Genomic DNA, 19,655 nt, shown 5'->3' with positions numbered 1-19,655 from the left:
GCTTCTCTCTCTCCTGCTCCCCCTGCTTATACTCTCTCTCTCTCTCTGTCAAATAAGTGGAATCTTAAAAAAAAAAAAAAAAAAAAGAATTTAGCATTATCATGATTTTGCTTTTCTTCTCTTTTTCCTCCTGCACCACTACCACCATCTGACCGACCATTAGAGAATACTTAAACTCAGCTTCCTTTCATTCTGTTAGCCCATGCCCTAGGGCAGCCCTGCCCTTTCATTCTGTTAGCCCATGCCCTAGGGCAGCCCTGCTGCTTGCTCTGCACCAAATAACCCAGTGCTCTGAAAGCCAGCTGACAGAGTGGCTGTCTGACAGGAGGGCCCTGTGCCTTCTGCACCGAGTCTGCTTCCAGGCCTCCTTGTACCCATCTGCGTGCTCTACTGTGCTCAGGCCTATCGCTGTCCACACCCGCTCTCACTAGCCCCCAGTGCCACATTGAACCATATTCCCAAAGACATCTTGAGATTTCAGAGTCCCCAGGTGCCTCTTGGCTGTAGAAGCAACTGATGACCTCCCCACCTGCACCTGCACCCTCATCAGTTACAGTTCTGAGTACTGTTCAGGAAATCCCTACAATTTCTTTTTCTAGACAAAGAACATGGGATCCAAAGAGAGCTCACTCTGTATTTCAAAGGAAACCCGTAACCACACACTTCTTACTGAGGGTTGTGCAAGCTGCCTGAACCTGTTCCTTCATGAAGCAGCTCTCCAAGCTTCTGCATGGCCACAAATGACAGACTTGTACACACAGTGAAAACCAACTGGATGAGCTATTATGGTTCTCAGTCGCACCATTTTGTTGCTGTTCTGGGAATGAAGCAAAATGCATTATTTTATTAAATAAAGATTTCCCCTGTATCATAGGGGAAGCTAATTTTATTAGCTCTTTTTATGGGAACAAACATCATCATTCTGGTGGGGAGGATGGGGGGGGGGGCGCAAGAGAGTGGAGAGAATCACATTTTGTCATCCATGTGCTCCAGTGGAGGCTGCCAACATGTTTTAATTGGTAATTACTTACCAGAAGAGTTCTCCAGATCCTGTAGAAAATGCACAGCCCTCGGCTCATAAGTAATTTCGTGATTCAGAACACATGCTCAGCTATAACAAATATTGTTCATATAGTTTTGGTGTGGTGGGTCCCAGGTGTCCGAACACCAGAGTATCCAGTAACTTTTCAAAAGTTGTCTCTTTGTTCTCATCTGTGAGACTCCACAGAGTTCTTAGGTTGAACAGGCACGCTACAATTCAGAAGGAAAGAAGTCTGAATCCAGTTGGATAATTCAAGTACCTGTTTTGCCTCTGATTCTTTAGCTTTAACACCTGAGACATCCACCTGTAGCTTTATTTAGCTTTTAAGATGAGCATGGCCACTAGATGCCAAGCACTGTCCCCATCCTCAGGCAGGGTAGCCCGGGTCAGATGTAGCCAGTTGCCTCCACTTAGCACGGGGGGCCAAGGTCTAGACAGTGTTCCCCATGGACAGCTTGCCTGGCGGTGCAGAAGGTTAGGATCCACTGCTCTGCTTTTTGATAGCTAAGCACTCTCCCAAAGACAGTCTCTGTTTTTTCAAGTCAAAAGTGGTCTCTGTGATTGCTAGAGCCAGAGGTGGTGTCTGTGTTTTGTTGCTTCCATGCTTTCATTTTTCCTGGTAGCAATAGGCCTCAGACCTAAGGCCTAAACAAAATTATTAAGCGGGCAAAAATGTTTTGGTGTCCCTGGCACCACCCCTTCTTCCTTCCTTGTGCCTCACTAGGAGCCCCCTCTCTCCTCCCGGCTTTTGAGCTTTTCCTCTTCCTGAGCCCTAGTAGGATGCAGACGTCACCTCCATGTGCAGTGAAAGCATAGGCTTCTTCCCCTAGGACCACTGCTTCATACCAGAATTGTAGCCCCTGTGCATAGGTCGGTTTGTTCGGATGTGGAGTTTTTAGAATTGCTGCCTATTTTGCCCCATTGTTTTCTACTTCCCTGTTGTAGTTCCCTGTTGCCCTATATCCTTATCATTCTCTAAACTACTTCCTTCATCTTGTTATACATTTCCCATCTTGTTGTCTACTTCCTCCTTCTTTTTGTTACCCATTTTCATTTTATCATTTTATCAGTTTCCCAGCTCTCCATGTCCCCTTCCCCCTCTCCTTGTCTCCTTCCCCTTCTTGTCTTTCTCCCCATTTCCTTGTCTATTTCCCCCTCTCCTGTCTCTCTCCCTATTTCCTTATCTATTTCCCTTTCTCCTTGTCTATTTCCTTATCTCTTTGCTTACTTCCCTCATCTTTCTATCCACTTCCCTTATTCCTCATTTTATTATGTTCTTGGTTCCTATAAACCTTTGAGTTTGTGATCTGCTTTAAACCATCTCTTCTTGAAAAACAAAAATCAGAAGACCATTTAGGGCAGTGAAAGTACTATGTGATACTGTGTGATACTGTAATTCATACATTTGTCCAAGCCCCTAGAATGTACCACACCAACAGTGAACCCTAATGTAAACTATAGACTGTGATAATGATGCATCAATGGAGGTCCATCAATTGCAATAACAAACGCACCATTTTGGTGGGGGATGTCGATAGTAGGAAAGGTTAGATATGTGTGGGTGGAGGGGGTGTAGAGGAACTCTCTACCCTCTCCTCAGTTTTGCTGTGAACCTAAGACTGCTTTAAAAAATACTGTTTTTTTAGGAAAAAGAAATGTCAAGCTTTAGCAAAAATGAGTGGGAGATAAAGCCTGGGGAGAGTCTGGTGTGTTGCTCTTCCTGGAACCTTCTTACTCCAAGGGACTGACCTATGTACCTTTGCACTTGCTTGTCTAAGCATCCCCTTGCAGTGGTCCATGAGGCACTCCTGGCATAGGGCAGGGTTAGGAAGAATAAGGGGTTCACATTCAGGAATTCAGGTACTTTGGGGACTTCAGAAATGGAGTAGTGATGTTTTCCATGCTTTGTCCTCAATCCCTTCCATCCTTACCCTCCCCACAAGAAAGAGGCTGATGTTCTGCTGACTAAGAGGTCTGGTAACCCTGAACCAGTTCTGGATGTGACAGATTTAGGGAATAGAGGTCCCAGGGCATGGCTTGTGGCTTCCCTTGAGTGGACTCTGAAGATGGAGCCCTGGCAAGGGCATCATTGTGCCACAGGGCTTGAGGTGGCACAGGGATGGGAGCCCAGAAGTTATAGGTCTATACCCAATGACCCCAGGAGAGTGGGTCGGAGTAAGTCTTCAGTATCAAGATGGTGTGAGTAGAAATACTCCATTACCTTTCAGCTATGTGACACTGAGCTAGCCACTGTACCTTTCTCTACTTCACTTTTAAAATCTATAAAATTGGGGTAATAATAAAATCTATCTCCTGAGGTCATGAGGTAGGTCAAATGAGACAATGTATATAACATACAGTGCCTAGCACACAGCAGACACTCAAGCAAAGGAGTCTAGAAGGAAGATGTGTTTTTGGTAGAAGTCTCTGGGATGTGGCCCTGGGCATTCTCTTAGTCACTGTTGACAGTTTCGGCCAAAATCCATTTAGATAAATGACTAGATGTTTTACTGCCTATTTGCCATTCAGAATTTTTACCGGAAAACTTATACTAATCCTAGCCTTTTCTCTCAAACCTAGATCCCAGTGTTGACCAGATGTAGTAAGTTTTCTTCAAGTTTTTAGAACTGGTTTCTACCTCAAGCTCCTCAAAGTCCATATCCCCAAAAGAACATCCCCTCGTCTGCTATGACACCAGTTTACAGACTACCCTGTGTGGCCACTGGGATGCCAGATGGGCAAATGGAATGTAACTAGTTCCTCCTGAGCAGTCTCAGAGCCAGATGGGAGCAGGGACCCATCCAGGTCATCTGGACCACCACTTTGCCCTTGGGACCACACATGCATCCCCTGCATTAGACTGCATGCAAGAGAGGGAAATACAAAATTTCATTGCGGAGAAGAGGGGTCCCAGGTTGAGCATTTTGGTTTTGCAGACACATTGGTTGAAGTGTTTGGCATGTATCACATCACATCTTAAGAATGAAAGAGCAAACACATTCTGAATCTTAGGGAGTGGTACCTAAGAGTTGTCCTCCATTGAAGATTGCCTCAGGCTACTATGAGTCTACTTTTAGTTGTCCAAATTAAATTAGCAAGTAATTAAGTCATGCAAGCAAAGGTTGCTTTCATGTGATATGAGGCCCTTAAAACAATCTAGTTTGACTTTGGAAGGAGAGGAGCCTCTGTCTCCCTCTTCCCTGGCTCTTCCTTCCTCTCCATAATGGGATGTCGGTGTCCATATGCTGTTAAGAGATTGTGAAAAACTTTGAATCACTAAGAACTTCAAGCTTGAGGAGTCTAAGTGCGTTTCCTAGATGCACTTCCCGAGGATCTTTATAAAAAGTGAATCTGCTCCCTCCAGGGATTGGGATCAGCTCCAGTATAGTGGGAGGAGTGGCCTGGGGTTCTCCTTGTCCTTAACCAAAAGCTATTTCCTGCCCTCCTGGTCCCTCCCTCGCTACCCCAGCCTGCTCTGAGGCAGCAGCATGGAGCTGCCGCTGTAAGTGCAGTACCTCTCCCTGGGCAGCAAGATGGACCACGCTGGTCACGTCTCCCTGGACAAAGATGAAATAAATCACAGAACAGCCCCTGCTTAAGATCTGATGAAATTCTCCATTTCCGCTCTAAATTGAATTCCTCCTGAAGGATTGGAGCGGCTCTTGAGAGTAATGAAGGCACTCCTTCCTCCTCTGCTAGAAGCATGTTTTAAATTAACAGACACAGCCTTCTGATCTGGGTGGGGAGGTAGCTTTTAGGAACAGTCTTGAGATGCTGTTTTCAGGCCAGAAATGATATTTTTAATCTCAAGGGGGCAAGGCAGCAGACATGCAACACCATGTGGCCTCCTCTGAAGGGAGCAGCCCCGCTGGTGGTCTCCTGGGAAAGAATGAGAACACGTGTCCCGCCCTTGCTCTTTGCTGCCCTCCTGCTCAGCCCACTGTCCTCCTCCACCACTTGTGGCGAAAGAGAAATTTATGATAGAGAATCCGAACCAGGGGGCTTGTGCTTTCTGAGAGTTGAAAGTATTACTTTCTCATCCATCTCTTCTTTGGGAAAAGCGATAAATTCTGTGAATTAAAAAACAAACAAACCCAAAATTGTATTTAGGATGAAGGCATCATTGAAGTGATTATCTTCCATCCTCTGCCATGATGAATTGATAACTTGGCATTTGTAGAGGCAGCTGACACAGACCCTTTCAGAGGAAAACAAGAAAACCTGTTTTCAAATGGGCCTTGTCAGAGTGAAGACGGATGACCTGCTGGCTGATTAGAACCATGAATAAGGCTCTGAGAACGTGGGAATGTGTGAGGAACCCAGGGGTGAAACTTATAAATCAAGGTTAAGGTAGAAGTAGAAAATTCTAAACATCCATTCTATAATAAAGGTGGGCAGGAAGTAGATTATCTGTTGGTAAAGGAGTATTTACTATTACTCCTTGAAGTGAGCTTAAGAGCATTAGACTTTTCCCCACTCCCTTTTGAAAAAAAAAAAACAAAAACACAACAATGTAAAAAATCCTACTTGACACGAGGAATTCTGACATTTAGGGTCGAAAGGAGAGGAGGAAAGTCTCCTTAAAAGTAAATGCTATTGCTTCGTGTGTGTCAGAATTTTCTTAACAGCCCTTGAGAAAGGTTATCAAAACCTGACTCCATGTTTTTAATTTAGCTTTAAGAAAGAGGCCATTTCCTTCATAGGGAAATACGACCCCAGAGTAGCCCACAGGTAAAACCCAACCTCAGAGGGCGGACTCCATCCACTACAAGAGGATTTCCTACTTCTCAACTGGAAAATTGCTTTTCAGGGAGAAGGTCATGTTGTCCACAGATAATAGGGTCACTTATATCAAGTGAAATGCCTTTCCTTCTGACCCAGGGGGACATTTAGACTTTGATCTTTCTCAGAAGACAGTAGGAAGTACATTTATTCCTGGCGAGGCAGAAGGGACTGGGGATGGCAAGTGGGAGTGTGGGATTCCAGCAGTGCCAGCGTGCGTCCTGAGCCCAGCAGGGATGCACTGGGGCCGGGCCTGGGGGAGTCCTGGCAGGTGGGGAAGGAGGTCTGGTGGAGACAACAAAGGCCATCGGAGGGAAAAGATTAAAGGGCAGGAAAAGGCACAGCTGCCCCCCAGCCCCCACGCAGCTGCTTTGGTGCATTCCTTCAGGCTCTCTAGACTTTGATATTTGCACCAACGGGCCTTGGCTGGGCTTCTACCTCGGGACCGAGCAGCAAGTGGTCACCGTGGACAGAGCAGGCTTTTTCTCCATGGCCAGTCTGGCTGGGATTTCAGTCCTCCGCTTGTGGAGCCCTCCTGGGTGGATTGGACAGACGGCTGTCCTGTCCTCGCTGCTACGTGAGGACCGTCCGTGTCTCTGGCCACAGACCCATCCAACACAGGCTCGCCTTGGAGCCTGTTTACAAGGCCTGCAGTTACTTCTGTTTTGTTTTAGCCAAAAAGGTGAAGCGCTGCCAGCAGTATGTCTGGAATGTTATTTACTTGGTACATTTCTGTGGCTTTCCTTTGTGGGGCTGCACATGCCAGAGCAAGGGGTCATTTACTCCGAAAATGCCAGGTTTCACAGTTTGTCTTCTCCATGGGAAGACTTTCTCAGTAAGAAGGTTAGCTCTTGGGCCTCTCAGTTCCTTCCTCCCTTCCTTCCTCCTTTCCTTCCTTCCTTTCCTCCTTCCTTCCTCCCTCCCTCCCTCCCTCTCTCCCGTCAATCCTCCCTCTGGTCTTCCCCTCTTTCCTGCCTCTTTTTGTTTTCTGAACCAGTGCTCTGAGCCGCCCCCGCCCCTCCGTCCTGGATGCCCCAAGTGCACTTTCAATTCCTGGGCTTTCTGGTGGACTCCGCTGAGGGCCTGGCAGACACTTTTCGTTTGCGTGCCTGCCCTGTTATTATTTCACATGAAAGCTGTCTATTTTGGCACACATGGCTCCTGCGATTTGAGTTGAGCTCTGAGAGCTGAAGGGGCGATGTTGTGCAAGGAAAGTACAGGTGGGGTTTTCTCTCCTGGTGGCCGTGGGGGCGGAGGACAGATCTGCTGCGTGCAGTCCTGGCTTGTGCAGAGCCGACAGGATAGCAAACAAATGGCTTTTAAAGGAAGGAACCAGTGTGTACGGTTTCTTAATTTGGGAGGTTTCACAACTGTTCTTGTTCAGTTGATGGAGGAGAGGTTTTGGGGGGTGTTTTTGTTTTTTGTTTTTCGATTTTTCTGTTGTTGTTGTTTTTGTTTTGAGAGCAAATTCTTCATTAATAAAACTGCAGACAAGTCCTGCATAAATGAGCAATGCAGAAGGTGGAAGCGCGGGAGGTTTTCCATCCGCCTCTTCTTTTTTCAGCCTCCCTTCCTCCCATTTCATCCATGCAGTACTAATCATGGTATTTGGGGTTTTAAAACAAGGTATAGAAAATGAGATTAGATAAATCTCCCCAGCTGGTGCCAGCCCTGGGCTGTTTGCACACCTGGGTGGGTACTCCCCCCACCCCCCACCCCCTGCCTCATTTTGTTATGTCATGTGAATGTATAAGCACCTACAGAGAGGAGATGATACCTTTGAAAAGCTTTGTCTTCCAGAGACTTGGCCTTTATCTGAGTCTCTGGGAAACCTCGCCCATCCCCGGCACCTGTTAGTGTGTTAACTCCGTAGCCAGCCCCAGTCTGAAATGGAAAATTTTGGTCCCATTCTTCTTGGCTTTTCCTGTCTTTCTGCATGACTTCTCAATTTGTGTGTAAGCTCCTCGGATTTTGGGCTGAAGGGGCTTCTTTGATCCTCTCTTGACAGCATGGGCTTCACATTCTCACACCTGCTCTTCTTTTACAGTCCAGATTTCAGAGTAAATGCTTCCATCGCCTTGTCATTTCTTTGGTTTAAAACTTTGGTGCAGGTTACTCATTACAGGTAATAGCTGTTGGATGACGGAGACAACTGCTTGGCACAAATGGCCACCTGAACCGCTGCCAGAAATGTAAACCGCCACTTTATTTATTTCTGAAAGCATCTAAGCTGCAAGCCTACCGGTCATGATCTAGCATGCACATGATAATAACAGGCTCACCAGGCTGAGAAAGCCGCCCCATGGGGCAGCCTCAAGGGCAGGCTCTGACAAGCCTCTGTGTGTTTTCTCCCCCATTATCCACAGCCCACACATCATCTTCCTCTCTCAGAGCGTCTTGATAGGAATGAACCATCTCTGTGGGACCCGGCTCTGCCATGAAATCGCTCACGCCTGGTTTGGCCTAGCCATTGGGGCCCGGGACTGGACGGAGGAGTGGCTGAGTGAAGGGTTTGCCACTCACTTGGAAGACGTGTTCTGGGCCAAAGCGCAGCAGGTAGGTTTATAGTAACCCTAAGCATTTCCCAACCTGGAGTCCGGTTCAATTCGTAGGCATCTGTTCATTCCACGGATATGGAGAGGGCCTATCGTGTGGTAGGACTGTGCGGTCTGCTAAGGAGAGAACTGATTCAAGGAGAGCCCTGGGCACATCTCACTGTAGGGACAGGATTGAGGATAGAGGAACAGGCAAACACATCCATAACGTGTCAGGTGGTGAGCGCCATGAAGGCAGGTGAACCAGCCAGACAGTGTTGGGGAGACTCAGTTTTAGGAGGCACCGAGAGGAGGCAGCTCTGAGGGTGGTGGACATTTGCACAAAGACTGGGAGAGAAGGGTGTGTGGTGGCACCAACTATGCTCAGTTTTATTTTTTTACTGATCAGATGAAAATTTAAATCAGGAGGCATAATCTCAAGATGTCTGCTGGCAAGTCATGAAGAATAAAGCGGCCAGTGCCGTAGGTTAGGGAGTGCTGAGAACTTAGACAAAGTGGCAGCCTCCCCTCAGCCCAGACCAATTGTGGTGGTGTCAATGGGACGGCTCCATGGAGCCTGGACTCTACCTGTTTAAAGGAAGTTGTAAATATGTATATTTATGTGAAATTTAGTAATTTAAAAAATATTATGCCAACTCAACATACCCAGAGGTGCGGGCAACACTTTCCCAGTTTACAACCTCCATTTTAAAGAACTGACTGTCGGTTCTGATGGGGATATGGCAGCTAAACTGCCTCCTGCTTATTTTTCAGTTCCTATTATTTGGTCACTCTTTTCCCTGCCATCCCCACCCCTTATGCACTGGACTAGTTAACATTTTCTGAAATCCTCAGGTTTGTGCATACCTGTATGATTTTGTTCAAATTCCTTGTGCCTGTTGCAATCCTGTTTATTTTTCACTAACCAGCTTGAGGTCACCTTCTCTGGATAGCCCAGACTGACCATTCCACTCACAGCACTTGCTCTTCTAGAAGCTTTGAATTCCCACAGTATTTGGTACTTAACTCTTTTCCCTCACTTTTTTCTTCTTCTATCCTCACAACTATACTATGACCTCTTTCCAAGTGGAGCTGCTTCTTATTCAGCTTCCCACTCCCCCTGCACTTTGGCCAGCAGTGTGTGCATCTGTGTCCTCTGCCACACGGTGGAGAGAGGCCACTGGCAGATTTGGGCAAAGTGGAGGGGTTTGGAGTCAGACCAGGCAGGGAATCCCAGCCCTGCTGTTCACCAGCTCTGTAAGTACATAGGTTACATGGCCTCTCTGACCCTCAGTTTCCTCATTCAGAAAATGTGCCTAAGAATGTGTAAGGTGGCACAGTGAATGGGATAATTCTGAATGACACATGGAGCTCATACGGGAAATGCCCGTTCTCCTTTTCTGTTCTTTCTCTTTATATTTCCCACCACCCACCTGACCCACAGTAGGCATTCAGCAAGGGTTAAATAGGCCAATATCATCATCCCTTCTCTGGGGCGCTTCAGCCCTGAGACAATCAGATTTGTGCTGTTCTTGGTAATCATGAGTATATTTCAGGCATCTAACGATGATCTCTCTGGCCTTTATCCCTGGATCCCTGGAAAGCACTCCACCATTGCCTTGGCCCCTGCCCATACTTCCAGAGGGTCAGTCCTGAGTCTCATTGCTTGGGTCCTGCCTCTTACTGCCCTGAATATGTCCTTCTCCACTGATAGACATGAAGCCAATCTGGCCTCACGCCACAGCTGCATGCCTTCTGTGCGTCCATTCTGTGCTTGACCTGTAGGGATAAAAGGACAAGTAAGACACAGCCCTGCTCTGAAAGAGGTCATAGTTTAACTGTGAAGATAAGAAAAGCATACACACACACACCAAAAAAAAAAAAAAAAAAGAAAGAAAAGAAAAGCATACACAGTAAAAGGAAGAAGAAAATATGTTAGAAGAGAGAGGTAAACACCAAGTATTGGGCAGCCCGGGTGGCTCAGCGGTTTAGCGCCGCCTTCAGCCTAGGGTGTGATCCTGGAGACCCAGGATCGAGTCCCACGTCAGGCTCCTTGCATGGAGCCTGCTTCTCCCTCTGCCTTAGTCTGTTCCTCTCTCCCTCTCTGTATTTGTCTCTCATGAATAAATGAATAAAGTCTAAAAAAACAAAAACAAAACACCAAATATTGTATGAGTTCAAAGGTGGAAGAGGTCAGGCCTGAGCTGGTCCAGAAATCTTGAAGAAGGTGACTTCTGACATGAGCCTCAAAGAGAAAGTAGGAGTTGAGGTTTCTCTATTCTTCTTTCCCTAACCTGGCATAGGGGACAGCCCACCTCATCATCCTCTAGGGTATAGGCAGTATCTCTTCAATATGTGAAAACATTTTGGTCTGAAGCAAAGCAGCCATTCTGGGCTCCAGCTCAAAGCTTGGAAGCACTTCCAGAGTACATGGATTATTCAAGCCCCTTCCTTGAAGGGTGGGACTGAGCTGCTCATGGTCCCTGATGAGTGTCTGCAGCAGATTTTCCAAGCAAGAGAGGAGGGCTCTTCAGGACAGGGAAGCGTGGGCTGGCTCATGGGGCTCTCCTGGTTAGCAGCGGATGCCTCCAGGGAAGAGGCGATGAGGCATCTTGGCCACTGGGCTGCCCAGAAGACTGGGCTCTGCAGCACTAAACATTAGCAAGCAGGCATCTGGGGCGGGCAGGGGTGGGTGGGTGGGGGACACCACTGAACGAGGAGATAGAAGGTGGCATTCCTCTTGGCGTGGCATTCACCAGGGAGAAGGGAATTGGGTTAGTTGCAAGGTTGCCTCATATAACTCGTCATTGACCTGGATAAAGTCTAGCTTCCTTCACAGATGTCTTAGCTCAGGCTGCCGTAACACAATACCACAGACAGGAGGGCTTGAACAACCCTCGTTTTCTCACAGTTGTGGAGGCTGGAAGCCTAAGAACAGGGTGCCGGCAGGCTTGGATTCTGGTGAGACTTTTCTTCCGTGGCTTGGTGATGGCCACCTCCTCACTCTGTGCTCCCATGGCTTTTCCTCTGTGCGCATGTAGAGAACAAGCTCTGGTGTCTCTTCCTCTTCTTGTGAGGACACCAGTCCTATTAGGCCAGGGCCTACCCTGATAACCCTGTCAATCCTAATCCTTAAAGGTCCTATCTCTAAATATAGTCACATTGGGGGGTTAGGGCTTCACCATGTGAATTTTTGGTCCCTAGCAACAGAGTACACAGGACCTGTGGATCATCTGGTCTCTGCTGGCTACCTGGCACCTTTGTCTCTCCCTAGATAATAGTGTGCTCCTGGCCTGACTACATCCCTAACCGTTCTCTAAACACATCACACTCTTCCCAGGCCTTGCACCTTGAACCTTGCACAGGCTTTTCCTCTTCCTGAAATTTCTCCCCCCAGGCTGGCTCCTGCTTTCCTGGGCACCTGTGCAGGTCCCACCACCTCAGGGAAGCCTTTGTACTCACCTGGCTGGCCAGAGGGCACCTCAGTTCTTCCCTCACCTGTATCATCACTGCACTCTGATGGCTGGTGTTCTCAGTCTTCCTGAACTCCTCAGGGTATGAGTTGTGTCCAAAATGTACCCAGGGCCTGGTAGAGACTCAGTAAATATCTGTTGAATGAACTGTTAAGGATCTTTAATTTCCAGAAGTGCCTGTCATTACTAACAGTTCCCTCCCAGGTGGATGTCCTGCCGCCCTTCCTTGCAGAGACTTTAGCCATGGGGCCTCATGAGCCCAGTGACAGCAGACGATTCTCACCAGCAGGGCAGGGTGTGATGGCGTTCCCCTCCCCCAGAATGAGTACACTCTGGTTATGTGCAAACAGAATCATCTGGGCTGCATTAGCAGGCTCCTTAACAAAACTGAGGGCTGGGAAAAGTAGGAGGTAAATGGAGGGGACCTTCCCCACCTTGTGCAGAAAAGACAAAGCAGGAAAGGGCTGGATGGAATCAGAGTGCAAATGTGGGAATTCTGCTCTGTCTGGGTCAGGGGCGTGTGCGGGGTGGGTTCCCAACAGCCAGGCCCAAATCCATCACCAGCAGGAGAGTGAGCCACTGTGGCTTCGTCTGAGGACCTCCCAGACCCCTTTGGCCTACTGACTTTTCTGATGGGATGCAAGGCCCAGCAGGGAGGCCATCTGTACCATCACCCTGCAACTGAGCAAGCTGCTCTATCGGGTGGCTGTGACCTCGCACGAGGACAACAGTGACTGTGTTTTGTGCACATGTGTTTGTGTGTCTGTGGCCCAAACAGCTGGCCCCCCACGAGGCGTGGGAGCAGCAGGAGCTGAAGGCTGATCTGCGCTGGCGTTGCCTCCAGGATGAGGTGCGGAACTACCCCGAGGAGATGCAGGTGTTGAGGTAAAGTGCTGTGTGATCTCTTTACCTTCTCATCCTCTGCCTCCCCCTCCAAGATGCATCCTGGCAATCTATTAAATCAGCTGTTTCCTTTTTAAATCAAATTAGGTTAGGTCACTCATCCTCCCAGGGATGTGGTTCTTATGTTTTAAATTTTTCGGGGTGTGGGTTTAGATTTGCCTTCTGACATTTTCCTGGTATCTCTTGTTCAGGAAAAAACAAACACAAGGCCATTTATTTCCAGGAGCAAATTCTTTGTTTGAAGTTCAAATAGTCACTCTGTGTGGTGGCTGAGGACTTGGACAAGGTTGGGGTTTAGTAGCCTGACAGACAGTAACCCTTTAAAGCTAAAAGAAAAAACAAAAAAACAAACCTTTAGGAAAATATTGAGTCCTAAGTGTTTAGTAGTAACAGATGTTGGTGTCAATGGGGCCTTTTGTTTTGGGTCATCCTAGCAGGAGGCCACTCCTGTGCCTGGGGAAGATTGCACTCCTAGCTCCTGTGTTTGCTTTCCAAAGTGTGTTTCCTGGTAGGATTGCTTCTTGCTATCTTTCTGTTTTTGCCCCTCTCTACTTTGCTCATTTTATTTATTTCTCTAAATAGTTGTTTATCTGAAACACCAAGCCTTGGCCCCAGGAATACTGTGATTGCTATGACAACAGAAGCCCCTTCTCCACTACAGCCAAGTGTGTGGAATATGCAGTCAGACAGGTGGGAAGACAGCCATCCAGCAGTCGCTCCCCATTTTAGACGACAACCCTGAAGGCCAGTTTACCTTTGGGGTAGAAGTGGTTCAGTTGTTTTTAAATAAGCATCCCCACTCCACAGTGGTTGCCTACTGAGGCCAAAGTCTGAGGGAAATGCACCAAGCCCAGCCCGACCCCAAGGAGGCTGGCTGGTGCTTTTGTACAGCCTACTGCTTGGGGTGTAGCCATTCTTCTTCCCACGAAGAAATGTCCCTTCCCACACCCCCAGGGGCTTGCATACAAACCTCTGCAGTCCTCTGACTCATCCATTATTTAGGAAAGCTAGATCCAGAGCCAGGAGCCCCACTCTCCCCACTCATTCCCCACCCAGCACCACAGTTTGCACACCTCTGCACTCAACCAGTGGGATGGCTGTACCTGTGACCCATGTGGATGGGGTCCGTGCTCTCACACAGCTTCCACTTAGCAGGACCCCGTTGCATTCATGGCTAGTTTTAGATGGTGAGAAGTGGCACGATCCGGAAGGTGACTCAAAGGCCCTGAGGCAGGAAAGGGCTTGGCCTGCTGGTGCTTGAGGAACAGAAAGGAGGGTCAGATGGGCAGAGAGAGGCAGGCAGGAGTCACCCCAGCTGGCCTTATGCCACAGTGCAATGCGAGGTGCTCCAGGGCCTGCAGCAGGGATCCTGATAGGTCTTGTGTTTTCAGTGCTACTCTGGCCACTGGGGGATGGACTGCAGGCTGCAGGAGGATGGGAAGGTGGAGGTTTAAAACCTGGCAATCACCCATGTAAGAGGTCCTGGCGGTGGTGGTGGCAGATGCAGGGAGCAGATCCATCAGAGACATGTTTGGGTGACAGAGCTGGCGGGTCTTTGGTCATTGAGTGTGGAGAAGAGGGAAATGAGAGTGTCCAGAATAACTCTAGGCTTTTGACTTGAGCAGCTCATTAGATGGTGAGGCCATTTGGTGAAACAGCCAAGACATAGGAAAGAAAAGTAAAAATCCCAGTTTTATATGCATTAAGTTTGGGATGCCAAATAGACACTCAACACTGAGAACTTAGTGAGGTCTGCAAGTCAGGACCACACCGGAGAGATGGAAACAGTCCATAAATTCTTAAAATTCTGAGCACATTGAAATCACCAGGGAGAGAGGGAAGAGAGGGAAGAGGTGGAAGGAAGGTGGGGAGCCAGAGGAGGAGCTGGGCATCTGGGCATCATGATGAATATTAGTTGGTGAAATGTGCTTCCAGTTTATAAGCAGGCCAGCCGCACATGGGGAAGTCAGTATGCACGTGAGGAGAACCTTCTTGCTGGACTTGGTGGAGCTATGATCAGCCCAGCCTCTGATGGCCAAGACCTTTGACTATGTGTATAGTGCCGGGAGAAGAAATACACTATTTTTAGACCCTTGTGCTGGAAAGCTTATTATGGCATTTGTTTTTCTTTTTCTTAGTACTCAGAAATTGTGTTTGGCTAAATTTAGGCTAACCATGAGATGACTGCATTTGAAAGATTTGTTGCACATCGGTATGGAAATTTGTTATCAGATGCACTTACAATGAAGAGGAAATGTCTCTGAACCTGCCCTGAATTATATAGTCTAGGTTTACTTTATCCCATCCTTTAGAATTCTCCCTTAAATGGGCATAGAGAACCTAGAAATTACTAAAAGTGGAAACAAATTGGAGTTATAAAAATTTGTTCTCAGATTTTATTTGTTTTATATGCAAGTAAGACCTTGGGAAAGAAGTCGCTTAAACCAAGGCAGTAATAAAAAATGCTATCTTTTTTTCCCTTCTCCTTCAAGATAGCCCATGGTCTTGAAATGATGGACCAAGAACAATTTGGAAGTCTTGGTTTGTGTCTTGATATGTTCCTAGTTCCTTGGTATGGACAGACGAAATGGAAACTCCTCTTACTCATCTTTGCAGCAGTTTTCAATATGGTTGACCACTCCCTCCTTCTAAAAACACTCTCTTCTTTTGGCTTCTGTGTGCCACACTCTCCTTGATTCCTTCTGCTCTGCTGCCAATCCTTCCCCACCTCTCCTGCTGGCTATTCAGAATCTTCATGACTTAGATGACTCACAGCTCAGAAAGAGGGATTAAAGTGTCCAGCATCATACAGCTGATAAAGAGCAGAACACAGATGGAAATCCAGGGTTGGAAACAACCTTCCTTTCCCCACATACTCTCTCTGCCTTCAAGGAACTCAATATAGCATTTAGTTGCATTAAAACAACAAAACCAAACCAAAAAACCATGGCAGGTATCTTGAACTGTAGAAGGACATGAAGGTCATGGTTAGAAAGAAGTATCTTCAGACTACATAATCTTTGTCTTTATACACATGAGTGCATGTGTCTGAATTATTTTGGTGGCTATCATGAAAAAAGAAAACTCAACATTGTGTTGATTATAGATATTGGAGTATTAACAAAGTGAGAAGAGAAAAACTAAATTAGTGTTTGGTTCTGGCTTGCTAATTTTAGTAATTTACAATAACTGTTTTCCGATTCTATCTCCCATACATCTAGTGTTGAACATGGCTCTCATCGGCTGTGTCCTGGATTGACTTGGTTGTAAGATTCATTTGGTTACAGCAGTTCCTGTGTTTTCCTTTTCTGCCTTCCCTGCCTGGGAGGCCTGTAATGTGGCTGCAGGCTCTCGAGGCATGCCAATTTGCTCATAGTTTCAAAAGGTTAGGGGTCATATTACTGACTCCACACCTTTTCTCATTTGTTCATTATTGAAGATGCTTTTCCCACAGACGAGACCCCAGTGGCCCTCCCCAGACTCTCCCTCACCTGTCCGCCTACTCTGGGCACAACCGTGTGCCAGGCGAAGCTGATCTTATTACTGTCTCATTCTGCTTGGCTGCCACCACTTCCCTTTCTGTCGTTCGCAGCCCCAGCCCACCCTTGACCTTGTAGCAGTCAAGACTTTTGCTGCTGAAGATGCCAAGGGCCTTCTGTAGGCTCCCTTGCTTCTGGTCCCTGGGCCCTGCTGGATTCCCACATTCTCTCTCTAAAGTGCTTTACTCTGTTACCATACTCTGGCGGTCCGGGGATGGAAGAGCTATGATGGGGTCAGGAGAAATCGCTGTTGGTTTTTATTGTTTGTGATTTATTATCACTTCCCCTCTTTTCTGGATTCATTGTTAAAGTCAAGCTCATGCTGAGAGAAACGTGAAAATACATCATGTTGAGGAGGCGCTGACAGGCCTAGAATCTGTGTGGCTCTTTCTCCTAGCTGCTGCCCCCACAGACAATGATTCCGGAGAAATATGGATTATCTTGTCCTTCCTTCTGCATAAATGCCTCATTCTCTGGTCACAGAGACATCCCATAGTAATCGAGGAGAGCCCCAAGTATGCAAGTCTCCTCTGGAGATGGAGCCAAGATGAAATGCGTGTCCTACAGGCTCTGTGAGTCTGCACGATGCCTAAGCTGCATGTTCCATTTGAAACGACGAGACTTTTGAGATTAGTCTTAAGTGTGTACCTCCGGTATACATGAAGCTTTCACCTCTGACGGTTTTCTCAAAATTTTAATTTCTGATCCTTGAAGAACACAGCAGTATTTTCCCACCCACATGTGGGGACTCATCCACTCACCGCCACCCAAACCTGCCTCGTGGTCAAGCCACCCTCCTCTGAGAGTCTCTTGTCACTGTCACACACCCATTTGCCGCCCCTCCATCCTGGGGCCTCAGACTCAATGCACCCACTTCAGGCACCGCCAGCCCCGCAGGCTGCGAACCAAGACCTTCCCTCTCCTCTGGGTAGCTCCTTTCCCCGTGGCCTTTGGTGTTGGTTTCAGACCTTGCTCCTCCTCACTCTCCCTGCCTCCTCTTGCCTCCTGTCCCCCAGGGAAAACTAAGTCCATTAACATGTTCTTCCTTCAGTTCTATAAACGCATCAACATCCACATCTCCCCTGCCTCTCGGAGGCCCAAGAGCCCACTGTCAGTTTCAGTACAGCTCAAGACACGTTTCTAATTCCAGAGGTGGCAATGGCGACGTGTGTGCATTGACGCAAATCTAGAACTTACATGTGTCTAAGTGAGCTTTAGATCCTCTGCCCATGAAGAAGAAGGGAGGGGAGGATCCATATATGAGGGGAGAATGAAGTTCCTATCACTTTGGACCATGGGCCAGGGTCATGAGTCTAGGGAAACTATTTTTCTTCCTGAGTTAATTTTGCCCTTATGATCACCAGATTTTGTAAACATATTCCAGTCTTTATATTATTGGAGCTCCTCTGCTTTGTTTGGTACTATTGATAACTCTTCCTTCTGGGAATCTCCACTACCTGGCTTTCCTGGCAGCACCTCTTCTGGCTCTCCTGTACCCCTCTGCTGTCCCTCCCTTCTCTTCCCCTACCTCTTCAGAGTTGGTGTTCCCCAGGGGGCTCTGCTCTTAGCCACACATCCTCCTAGAGTGGTCTCGTCTATACCCACTATTGTAGGCGGGATTCCTCAAGAGCAGACCCTGAGACAAGATTCATGTGGAAGAGATTTAGTAGCAAGTATGCCCAGGATGGGAAGTAGAAGTGAGGAGAAGAGGAGGAGGCCAAGCCAGGGTGCCATGATATCAAGTCACGTCACACAGGATGGCTCTGGAGGTGGCATGGATCAGTCTCATAGTTGTCCCCACCAGGGTATAGCCCAGACTGTGTATACCCCTGCACCTGTCCCCATTGCTTTGACAGGTGCACGTTCCCAGGTACTTCTGACTCTTGTGTTTGTAGGCAAATCGTGCTCAGCATGCCAAGAGCCACATCTAATGAAGAGTCATGGAGAGCATGCCAAGAGTTGATGTGCACAGAGACGATAAAGGGTAGCTTTATCAGATTGTGAGTGGGGCATGGGCATTGCTGGCCACACCCCTCCTCTTTGCTGGAGGCTCCCACATCTCCAGGCCAGCCTTGCTCTCTCTTCTAGGTCAGATGTGACTGCTTAACTACCCACTTGACATCTTGTCTTTCTGGTCGTGTTATGGGCATCTCACATTGGTACCCCCACTCCCTGGGCCCCATCTGCTTGCCTTCTATGGCAGCAATCTCATCGGTGGTGGTTCAGGTTCCCACGCTCATCCCAGGTCAAAACGGGGGGTCTTCCAATTCCTCCCTCCACTCCACTCCTTACCCCAGAGGGCTTCAGCATCACTGTGAACTTTCTTTCTAGGTATTCTCCATTGGGTCCTTCTCCATTCCTAATACTGCTGTCTCCCTGGTTAGAACTTAATAACTTGCTGCCACCAATCCAACAACCTCCGAATTTATCTTTTGGTCTCCAGTCACCAAATCCACCTTCATTGTTGCTGGAGAGCTCTGCCTTGAAACACCTTCTAATTCTGCCACCTTGTTGCTTAAAACTCTCCAAAAGCTTCCCTTCATCTCCAGGAAAAACCTCAGGTTCCTTAACACAGCAGGCACAGCACCACTCACCAGCATTCCTGCCCTTGGGACAGCCACTTCACTTAGTTCATATACAACCCCACGGTATGAGTTTGGAGGGGCTGCTGTAGCAAAACAGCACAGACCGGTATGTGGAAATGTATTCCTTCCTTCCTTCTTAAGGAAGGAAGGAAGGTTCCTTGCTTCGGCGGAAGGGAAGGGAGGGGAGGGGGAGGGAAGGGCTTAAGGGCATCCGAAGGGAAGGGAATTTCAGGGAGTCCTTTCCTTCTGTCCTATTCCTTTATTTCCTTTCCTTCCTTTCCTTTCCTTTCCTTTCCTTTCCTTTCCTTTCCTTTCCTTTCCTTTCCTTTCCTTTCTTTTCTTTTCTTTTCTTTTCTTTCGTCACAGAGAGAGAGGCAGAGACATAGGCAGAGGCAGAAGCAGGCTCCATGCACCGGGAGCCTGACGTGGGATTCGATCCCAGGTCTCCAGGATCGTGCCCTGGGCCAAAGGCAGGCGCTAAACCGCTGCACCACCCAGGGATCCCTGGAAATGTATTTCTTATGCTTCTGGAGGATAAAAGTCTAAGATCAAGGTGTCAGCAGGTTTGGCTTCTTCTGTAGCCTTTCTCTGTGGCTGTGGGTAGCCCCTTCTCTCTGAGTCCTCACGCAGTGTTTCCTCTGCATGTATGCACTCCTGGTGACCCTTTGTAAGTCTGAGTCTCCTCTTCTTGTAAAGGGTACCAACCAGTTGCCTTCTTGTAAAGGGTACCAACCATTGTCTAGCTCTTTAAAGGCCCTATCTATAAATTGAGTCACCTTCTGAGGGACTGGGGGTTA

General features: G+C 47.8%; 1 protein-coding gene across 49 annotated transcripts in view; it reads left to right on the top strand.

Moving 5' to 3' along the window:
• The window catches only part of C1H9orf3 (aminopeptidase O (putative)), a 332,909-nt gene that overhangs the window by 179,642 nt on the left and 133,612 nt on the right, over positions 1 to 19,655 (top strand). For 43 of the 49 annotated variants that reach the window (XR_005353980.1, XR_005353979.1, XR_005353984.1 and 40 more), the window contains 3 exons: positions 8,191 to 8,380; positions 12,610 to 12,716; positions 13,317 to 13,424. The exons of 3 other annotated variants lie outside the window; for them this stretch is intronic. Coding sequence is in view for 23 of the 46 variants with exons in the window: in XM_038526871.1 (XP_038382799.1) it covers positions 8,191 to 8,380; positions 12,610 to 12,716; positions 13,317 to 13,424 (405 nt within the window). In the remaining 23 variants the exon portion in view is untranslated. The remainder of the gene's footprint in view (positions 1 to 8,190; positions 8,381 to 12,609; positions 12,717 to 13,316; positions 13,425 to 19,655) is intronic. 3 more of the 49 variants (XM_038526872.1, XM_038526879.1, XM_038526868.1) reach the window with 1 other exon arrangement.

The sequence above is a fragment of the Canis lupus genome, chromosome 1 (assembly GCF_011100685.1).
Source record: "Canis lupus familiaris isolate Mischka breed German Shepherd chromosome 1, alternate assembly UU_Cfam_GSD_1.0, whole genome shotgun sequence".
In the NCBI taxonomy this organism is placed as follows: domain Eukaryota; kingdom Metazoa; phylum Chordata; class Mammalia; order Carnivora; family Canidae; genus Canis; species Canis lupus.
Note: the sequence above shows the minus strand (reverse complement) of the source record. Positions and strands in the feature narration are given on the sequence as shown.